At 49.8% G+C, this 10,087-nt stretch overlaps 1 protein-coding gene across 2 annotated transcripts in view; it reads left to right on the top strand.

The window, feature by feature from the left end:
• The first annotated feature begins 225 nt into the window (after positions 1-225).
• LOC139569627 (cytosolic Fe-S cluster assembly factor nubp1) overlaps positions 226-10,087 on the top strand; it is a 34,264-nt gene continuing 24,402 nt past the window's right edge. The window contains exons 1-4 of one of the 2 annotated variants that reach the window (XM_071391021.1): positions 226-378; positions 1,368-1,472; positions 2,044-2,177; positions 3,949-4,017. In XM_071391021.1, coding sequence (XP_071247122.1) covers positions 348-378; positions 1,368-1,472; positions 2,044-2,177; positions 3,949-4,017 — 339 coding nt within the window. In that variant the 5' untranslated portion in view covers positions 226-347. Of the gene's footprint in view, positions 379-1,367; positions 1,473-1,708; positions 1,757-2,043; positions 2,178-3,948; positions 4,018-10,087 lie in introns of those variants that run through there. The other variant, XM_071391030.1, reaches the window with a different exon arrangement.

The following is a 10,087-nucleotide window of genomic DNA, read 5'->3' as shown; positions in this document are numbered from 1 at the left end:
AAGTAGATGAGGACATGTGGCAAGGATGGAAGAATATATAGTAAAACCAGCAAAAAGAGTGAACGTAAACCAGGGGGAAAAACACACTATCCTCCCGAAAGCAAAAAAATTATATTTAAAAGCAATTAGACGACCCTCCCCTATTTTATAGTAGCGCGGGCTACAATGCAATAACCTGTAGGCTAGCTAGCTGTTGTGCAATTATTAAAGTGTGTCTATTTGTATAAGTTTAGTCTCTGGTTTAGTCAAAAGGTTCTGGTCAAAACGGTCTACTTGTGCGTATGCGGAACCTTTTGAGATAAGACGTGATTTCAGTCCGGACGAATATCCACAGCGCCACTGTAAACATGGCAGACATTCCGAGTGATGCGCCACAGCGTGAGTTTGTTTTAAGTTTATTATAAACAACACGCCTCCAGACACCACGTTTATTATATAGGTTTTTTAGCCTCTTATAATGTTACTTGTTAGTTGTTTGTGAATGTTAACTTTGTTGTCGCCGTTAATGAAGAATAGTTTGTCTGAAAGTTAGCTGTTAGCCGGTTAGCATAGCTGCCGGTCATAAGTCAAGGGACACACTTTTTCTCACCGCACTTCGATACAAAGTGATTTTCGCCGCTAACCTTTAATCTCGGTCTCCTAACCTACGTTAATTATCCTAACCTGCTACGAAAAACTTAATTTCGGGTTTTTCGGGAAGTGCCGTGAAAATAGTTTCCCGTAAGACAACAGATGGCGCAGTTAGCTAACCAGCCGAGTTTACAAACCAGTTTGACAGTTCAATTTAGCAGTCTTTTTATAATGGCAGTGTAAGTCAATCAGCTCATTTGTTGTTCAATGCTTATGTGCCATTTTCATAATGGCTGCTTGTAGCTAGCTAACATTCAGGACGAAAAACAGCAGTTTTGCTCATTTTTAAGTTAATCGTTCAAATCTTCTCAGTTTAAATAGTTGGGATAATGGGAACAAATCGGATTATTTACAACGCATTTCCCATCCCGGGATTGATACCTCATACAGGCTACGTGGGTGTCTTAAATCTACACCGGAAGCCTGTCTGACCATAGTGCAGGTGGTCGGGTTGGATCGGCTGGCTACTCTCTAGGATAAGCTGTATCACATGACCTGTCAAAAACATAGCAGACAGGGTTTGTCCAATAACCTATAATATCTTTGGTCAATGGATCTCTGTTTTAACTCATACAGTCACATGCAGATTAGTGGACAAAGAAGCAAGCATTTTTTACATATTCAATTTGGGCACTTAGTTTTTTAATTTCATTTTCATTTTTTACATTTGGTGATATTATCTGATTGGCCATGTGGTTGTTTTGATGTATTGACTGATTGGTTGTATTGGTTGTCAGACTGCCCCGGTACGGCCAGTGAGCAGGCAGGGAAGACCTCAGCATGTCAGGGTTGTCCCAACCAGAACCTCTGCTCCTCTGGAGCCACTAAAGCACCAGACCCAGGTAAAGACTCAGTCAGTCTGTCTCTGTTCCTCTGGAGCCACTAAAGCACCAGACCCAGGTAAGACTCAGTCAGTCTGTCTCTGTTCCTCTGGAGCCACTAAAGCACCAGACCCAGGTAAAGACTCAGTCAGTCTGTCTCTGTTCCTCTGGAGCCACTAAAGCACCAGACCCAGGTAAGACTCAGTCAGTCTGTCTCTCTGTCTCTGTTCTATAGACCCAGGTAAAGACTGTCAGTCTGTCTCTCTGTCTCTGTTCCTCTGGAGCCACTAAAGCACCAGACCCAGGTAAAGACTCAGTCAGTCTGTCTCTGTTCAGTAGACCCTGACCAGACCCAGGTAAAGACTCAGTCAGTCTGTCTCTCTGTCTCTGTTCTGTGGACCCTGACCTTGATCTGGTGAATAACAGCACTACTGATTTAGTCTGCTCCAACTCCTTGTTTTCAATGTCTGTTTAATGCCTTTCTCTCTCACCCTCTCTCACCCTCACTCCCTCTCACTCCCTCTCACCCTCACTCACCCTCTCTCTCTCTCTCCCTCTCACCCTCTCTCACTCTCACTCTCCCTCCCTGCAGCCATAGAGGAGATAGCAGAGAAGATGTTAACAGTGAAACATAAGATCTTGGTCCTGTCAGGGAAAGGAGGAGTAGGGAAGAGTACGTTCAGCGCACATCTGGCCCACGCACTGGCTAGTGACGCCACTAAAGAGGTAACACTTCAACATCTCTCTCCCTCTCTGTTCTCCACTCGTTCCTTTGGTCTCTCTCTCTACCTTCCCCCTCTTTCTGCCTTTTCTCTCTCTCGTCCTCTCTCTCGTCCTCCCTCTCTCTCTCTCGTCCTCCCCCTCTCTCTCTCTCGTCCTCCCTCTCTCTCTCTCTCGTCCTCCCTCTCTCTCTCTCGTCCTCCCTCTCTCTCTCTCGTCCTCCCTCTCTCTCTCTCTCGTCCTCCCTCTCTCTCTCTCTCGTCCTCCCTCTCTCTCTCTCTCTCGTCCTCCCTCTCTCTCTCTCTCTCTCGTCCTCCCTCTCTCTCTCTCTCGTCCTCCCTCTCTCTCTCTCTCGTCCTCCCTCTCTCTCTCTCTCGTCCTCCCTCTCTCTCTCTCTCCCGTCCCTCTCTCTCTCTCGTCCCTCTGTCTCTCTCTTTCTCTCTCTCTTCCCCATCTCTCTCTCTCTCTTCCCCCTCTCTTTGCCTTCCCACTCTCTCCCCCTCTCTCTGCCTTCCCCCTCTCTATTGCTGTTCTCCACTCGTTTGTTTGGTCTCTCTCTCTGCCTTCCCCCTGTCTATCTCTGTTCTCTCTCTCTTCTTGTGAGAAGGTCACGCAGATAGCTGACGACAGTTGGTGTGATCAGACAGACGCTATGCTTCTTCTTCCTCTGTGTGATCAGACCACGTCGTACCATTTAAAACACATCATATCACAGGTTTTCATTCAACCGTCAATGAAATACCAAGCTGAATGAAACACATTCACTGTCTCTACCTGGTGAAGGCTGAGGGTGTGTAGCAGGGGGACACTCTCACTGCCTCTACCTGGTGAAGGCTGAGGGTGTGTAGCAGGGGGACACTCACTGCCTCTACATGGTGAAGGCTGAGTGGGGGGAGGGGAGGAGGGGGAGGAGGGGGAGGGGAGGAGGGGGAGAGGGGGAGGGGAGGAGGGCTGAGTGATGCCCCTTAGCTTCTATCTAGGTTTGTTACTTCAGAGGGAGAGCAACGTCAGAGGTCTGCACTTTTGGTATGAACCTGATCTCAGTGTTTTTGTCTCCCCCTGGTGGTCACAAATGGAACAGTGCCTCAGGCTGGAAGCTCACTTTTTTTTTAATGTAACTTTTATTTTACAGGACATGTAGGATAATGGATTTTTACCTTGTCAGCTCAGGGATTCGATCTCGCAACCTTTCAGTTACTAGTCCAACGCTCTAACCACTAGGCTACCTTCTTCTAACCACGAGGCTACCTGTCTATAACCACGAGGCTACCTGTCTATAACCACGAGGCTACCTGTCTCTAACCACGAGGCTTACCTGTCTCTAACCACGAGGCTACCTGCCTCTAACCACTAGTCTACCTGCCTCTAACCACGAGGCTACCTGTCTCTAACCACGAGGCTACCTGCCTCTAACCACTAGGCTACCTGCCTCTAACCACGAGGCTACCTGCCTCTAACCACTAGGCTACCTGCTCTAACCACTAGTCTACCTGCTCTAACCACTAGGCTACCTGCTCTAACCACTAGGCTACCTGCTCTAACCACTAGGCTACCTGCTCTAACCACTAGGCTACCTGCTCTAACCACTAGGCTACCTGCCGCCCCACTGCTGTAGCTCGACTCAGTGCTGCCTCTCTGTGGCCAGATGAGGGTATGACGGCTGGATAACGTTTTAGCACACTGACTAAGTCATACACACTATAACTCTGCTGTGTGTTGACTAGAGAACACGTTCCTCACCCTAACTTCCGTGTGTGTGTGTGTGTGTGTTTTCCAGGTTGCTCTCCTAGATGTGGACATCTGTGGTCCGTCCATCCCCAGGATCATGGGTCTGGAAGGAGAACAGGTAGGTAGCAGGATATTCTCTGTCTCTCCTAGATGTGTCCATCCAGGATCGTGGGTCTGGAGGGAGAACAGGTAGGTCATGTAGCAGGATAGTTTGGTCAACCTGTGTGTTTGATACCTTTTTCAATATGATGCACACTACCGTTCAAAAGTTACTTAGAAATGTCATTGTTTTTTTTTGAAAGAAACCCCTTTTTTTTGTCCATTAAAATAACATCAAATTGATCAGAAATACAGTGTCGACATTGTGTTCTCTGTGTAGTGAGTCCTCCAGATCAGAGGCAGTAGGGATGACCAGGGATGTTCTCTGTTTAGTGAGTCCTCCAGATCAGAGGCAGTAGGGATGACCAGGGATGTTCTCTGTTTAGTGAGTCCTCCAGATCAGAGGCAGTAGGGATGACCAGGGATGTTCTCTGTTTAGTGAGTCCTCCAGATCAGAGGCAGTAGGGATGACCAGGGATGTTCTCTGTTTAGTGAGTCCTCCAGATCAGAGGCAGTAGGGATGACCAGGGATGTTCTCTGTTTAGTGAGTCCTCCAGATCAGAGGCAGTAGGGATGACCAGGGATGTTCTCTGTTTAGTGAGTCCTCCAGATCAGAGGCAGTGGGGATGACCAGGGATGTTCTCTGTGTAGTGAGTCCGCCAGATCAGAGGCAGTAGGGATGACCAGGGATGTTCTCTGTGTAGTGAGTCCTCCAGATCAGAGGCAGTAGGGATGACCAGGGATGTTCTCTGTTTAGTGAGTCCTCCAGATCAGAGGCAGTAGGGATGACCAGGGATGTTCTCTGTTTAGTGAGTCCTCCAGATCAGAGGCAGTGGGGATGACCAGGGATGTTCTCTGTTTAGTGAGTCCTCCAGATCAGAGGCAGTGGGGATGACCAGGGATGTTCTCTGTTTAGTGAGTCCGCCAGATCAGAGGCAGTAGGGATGACCAGGGATGTTCTCTGTGTAGTGAGTCCTCCAGATCAGAGGCAGTAGGGATGACCAGGGATGTTCTCTGTTTAGTGAGTCCTCCAGATCAGAGGCAGTAGGGATGACCAGGGATGTTCTCTGTTTAGTGAGTCCTCCAGATCAGAGGCAGTAGGGATGACCAGGGATGTTCTCTGTTTAGTGAGTCCTCCAGATCAGAGGCAGTAGGGATGACCAGGGATGTTCTCTGTTTAGTGAGTCCTCCAGATCAGAGGCAGTAGGGAAGACCAGGGATGTTCTCTGTTTAGTGAGTCCTCCAGATCAGAGGCAGTGGGGATGACCAGGGATGTTCTCTGTTTAGTGAGTCCTCCAGATCAGAGGCAGTAGGGATGACCAGGGATGTTCTCTGTTTAGTGAGTCCTCCAGATCAGAGGCAGTAGGGATGACCAGGGATGTTCTCTGTTTAGTGAGTCCTCCAGATCAGAGGCAGTGGGGATGACCAGGGATGTTCTCTGTTTAGTGAGTCCTCCAGATCAGAGGCAGTGGGGATGACCAGGGATGTTCTCTGTTTAGTGAGTCCTCCAGATCAGAGGCAGTGGGGATGACCAGGGATGTTCTCTGTTTAGTGAGTCCTCCAGATCAGAGGCAGTAGGGATGACCAGGGATGTTCTCTGTTTAGTGAGTCCTTCAGATCAGAGGCAGCAGAGATGACCAGGGATGTTCTCTGTTTAGTGAGTCCTCCAGATCAGAGGCAGTAGGGATGACCAGGGATGTTCTCTGTTTAGTGAGTCCTCCAGATCAGAGGCAGTGGGGATGACCAGGGATGTTCTCTGTTTAGTGATTCCTCCAGATCAGAGGCAGTAGGGATGACCAGGGATGTTCTCTGTTTAGTGAGTCCTCCAGATCAGAGGCAGTAGGGATGACCAGGGATGTTCTCTGTTTAGTGAGTCCTTCAGATCAGAGGCAGTAGGGATGACCAGGGATGTTCTCTGTTTAGTGAGTCCTCCAGATCAGAGGCAGTGGGGATGACCAGGGATGTTCTCTGTTTAGTGAGTCCTCCAGATCAGAGGCAGTAGGGATGACCAGGGATGTTCTCTGTTTAGTGAGTCCTCCAGATCAGAGGCAGTGGGGATGACCAGGGATGTTCTCTGTTTAGTGAGTCCTCCAGATCAGAGGCAGTAGGGATGACCAGGGATGTTCTCTGTTTAGTGAGTCCTTCAGATCAGAGGCAGTAGGGATGACCAGGGATGTTCTCTGTTTAGTGAGTCCTCCAGATCAGAGGCAGTGGGGATGACCAGGGATGTTCTCTGTTTAGTGAGTCCTCCAGATCAGAGGCAGTAGGGATGACCAGGGATGTTCTCTGTTTAGTGAGTCCTCCAGATCAGAGGCAGTAGGGATGACCAGGGATGTTCTCTGTTTAGTGAGTCCTCCAGATCAGAGGCAGTAGGGATGACCAGGGATGTTCTCTGTTTAGTGAGTCCTCCAGATCAGAGGCAGTAGGGATGACCAGGGATGTTCTCTGTTTAGTGAGTCCTCCAGATCAGAGGCAGTAGGGATGACCAGGGATGTTCTCTGTTTAGTGAGTCCTCCAGATCAGAGGCAGTAGGGATGACCAGGGATGTTCTCTGTTTAGTGAGTCCTCCAGATCAGAGGCAGTGGGGATGACCAGGGATGTTCTCTGTTTAGTGAGTCCGCCAGATCAGAGGCAGTAGGGATGACCAGGGATGTTCTCTGTGTAGTGAGTCCTCCAGATCAGAGGCAGTAGGGATGACCAGGGATGTTCTCTGTTTAGTGAGTCCTCCAGATCAGAGGCAGTAGGGATGACCAGGGATGTTCTCTGTTTAGTGAGTCCTCCAGATCAGAGGCAGTGGGGATGACCAGGGATGTTCTCTGTTTAGTGAGTCCTCCAGATCAGAGGCAGTGGGGATGACCAGGGATGTTCTCTGTTTAGTGAGTCCGCCAGATCAGAGGCAGTAGGGATGACCAGGGATGTTCTCTGTGTAGTGAGTCCTCCAGATCAGAGGCAGTAGGGATGACCAGGGATGTTCTCTGTTTAGTGAGTCCTCCAGATCAGAGGCAGTAGGGATGACCAGGGATGTTCTCTGTTTAGTGAGTCCTCCAGATCAGAGGCAGTAGGGATGACCAGGGATGTTCTCTGTTTAGTGAGTCCTCCAGATCAGAGGCAGTAGGGATGACCAGGGATGTTCTCTGTTTAGTGAGTCCTCCAGATCAGAGGCAGTAGGGAAGACCAGGGATGTTCTCTGTTTAGTGAGTCCTCCAGATCAGAGGCAGTGGGGATGACCAGGGATGTTCTCTGTTTAGTGAGTCCTCCAGATCAGAGGCAGTAGGGATGACCAGGGATGTTCTCTGTTTAGTGAGTCCTCCAGATCAGAGGCAGTAGGGATGACCAGGGATGTTCTCTGTTTAGTGATTCCTCCAGATCAGAGGCAGTGGGGATGACCAGGGATGTTCTCTGTTTAGTGAGTCCTCCAGATCAGAGGCAGTAGGGATGACCAGGGATGTTCTCTGTTTAGTGAGTCCTTCAGATCAGAGGCAGTAGGGATGACCAGGGATGTTCTCTGTTTAGTGAGTCCTCCAGATCAGAGGCAGTGGGGATGACCAGGGATGTTCTCTGTTTAGTGAGTCCTCCAGATCAGAGGCAGTAGGGATGACCAGGGATGTTCTCTGTTTAGTGAGTCCTCCAGATCAGAGGCAGTGGGGATGACCAGGGATGTTCTCTGTTTAGTGAGTCCTCCAGATCAGAGGCAGTAGGGATGACCAGGGATGTTCTCTGTTTAGTGAGTCCTTCAGATCAGAGGCAGTAGGGATGACCAGGGATGTTCTCTGTTTAGTGAGTCCTCCAGATCAGAGGCAGTAGGGATGACCAGGGATGTTCTCTGTTTAGTGAGTCCTTCAGATCAGAGGCAGTAGGGATGACCAGGGATGTTCTCTGTTTAGTGAGTCCTCCAGATCAGAGGCAGTAGGGATGACCAGGGATGTTCTCTGTTTAGTGAGTCCTCCAGATCAGAGGCAGTAGGGATGACCAGGGATGTTCTCTGTTTAGTGAGTCCTCCAGATCAGAGGCAGTAGAGATGACCAGGGATGTTCTCTGTGTAGTGAGTCCTCCAGATCAGAGGCAGTAGGGATGACCAGGGATGTTCTCTGTTTAGTGAGTCCTCCAGATCAGAGACAGTAGGGATGACCAGGGATGTTCTCTGTTTAGTGAGTCCTCCAGATCAGAGGCAGTAGGGATGACTAGGGATGTTCTCTGTGTAGTGAGTCCTCCAGATCAGAGGCAGTAGGGATGACCAGGGATGTTCTCTGTTTAGTGAGTCCTCCAGATCAGAGGCAGTAGGGATGACCAGGGACGTTCTCTGTTTAGTGAGTCCTCCAGATCAGAGGCAGTAGGGATGACCAGGGATGTTCTCTGTGTAGTGAGTCCTCCAGATCAGAGGCAGTAGGGATGACCAGGGATGTTCTCTGTTTAGTGAGTCCTCCAGATCAGAGGCAGTAGGGATGACCAGGGATGTTCTCTGTTTAGTGAGTCCTCCAGATCAGAGGCAGTAGGGATGACCAGGGATGTTCTCTGTTTAGTGAGTCCTCCAGATCAGAGGCAGTGGGGATGACCAGGGATGTTCTCTGTTTAGTGATTCCTCCAGATCAGAGGCAGTAGGGATGACCAGGGATGTTCTCTGTTTAGTGAGTCCTCCAGATCAGAGGCAGTAGGGATGACCAGGGATGTTCTCTGTTTAGTGAGTCCTCCAGATCAGAGGCAGTAGGGATGACCAGGGATGTTCTCTGTTTAGTGAGTCCTCCAGATCAGAGGCAGTGGGGATGACCAGGGATGTTCTCTGTTTAGTGAGTCCTCCAGATCAGAGGCAGTAGGGATGACCAGGGATGTTCTCTGTTTAGTGAGTCCTCCAGATCAGAGGCAGTGGGGATGACCAGGGATGTTCTCTGTTTAGTGAGTCCTCCAGATCAGAGGCAGTAGGGATGACCAGGGATGTTCTCTGTTTAGTGAGTCCTTCAGATCAGAGGCAGTAGGGATGACCAGGGATGTTCTCTGTTTAGTGAGTCCTCCAGATCAGAGGCAGTGGGGATGACCAGGGATGTTCTCTGTTTAGTGAGTCCTCCAGATCAGAGGCAGTAGGGATGACCAGGGATGTTCTCTGTTTAGTGAGTCCTTCAGATCAGAGGCAGTAGGGATGACCAGGGATGTTCTCTGTTTAGTGAGTCCTCCAGATCAGAGGCAGTAGGGATGACCAGGGATGTTCTCTGTTTAGTGAGTCCTCCAGATCAGAGGCAGTAGGGATGACCAGGGATGTTCTCTGTTTAGTGAGTCCTCCAGATCAGAGGCAGTAGAGATGACCAGGGATGTTCTCTGTTTAGTGAGTCCTCCAGATCAGAGGCAGTAGGGATGACCAGGGATGTTCTCTGTTTAGTGAGTCCTCCAGATCAGAGACAGTAGGGATGACCAGGGATGTTCTCTGTTTAGTGAGTCCTCCAGATCAGAGGCAGTAGGGATGACTAGGGATGTTCTCTGTGTAGTGAGTCCTCCAGATCAGAGGCAGTAGGGATGACCAGGGATGTTCTCTGTTTAGTGAGTCCTCCAGATCAGAGGCAGTAGGGATGACCAGGGACGTTCTCTGTTTAGTGAGTCCTCCAGATCAGAGGCAGTAGGGATGACCAGGGACGTTCTCTGTTTAGTGAGTCCTCCAGATCAGAGGCAGTAGGGATGACCAGGGATGTTCTCTGTTTAGTGAGTCCTCCAGATCAGAGGCAGTAGGGATGACCAGGGATGTTCTCTGTGTAGTGAGTCCTCCAGATCAGAGGCAGTAGGGACGACCAGGGATGTTCTCTGTTTAGTGAGTCCTCCAGATCAGAGGCAGTAGGGATGACCAGGGACGTTCTCTGTTTAGTGAGTCCTCCAGATCAGAGGCAGTAGGGATGACCAGGGATGTTCTCTGTGTAGTGAGTCCTCCAGATCAGAGGCAGTAGGGACGACCAGGGATGTTCTCTGTTTAGTGAGTCCACCAGATCAGAGGCAGTAGGGATGACCAGGGATGTTCTCTGTTTAGTGAGTCCACCAGATCAGAGGCAGTGGGGACGACCAGGGATGTTCTCTGTTTAGTGAGTCCTCCAGATCAGAGGCAGTAGGGACGA

This window comes from Salvelinus alpinus, chromosome 1 (assembly GCF_045679555.1).
Source record: "Salvelinus alpinus chromosome 1, SLU_Salpinus.1, whole genome shotgun sequence".
In the NCBI taxonomy this organism is placed as follows: Eukaryota; Metazoa; Chordata; class Actinopteri; order Salmoniformes; family Salmonidae; genus Salvelinus; species Salvelinus alpinus.
This window is presented reverse-complemented; position numbering and strand designations above follow the sequence as displayed.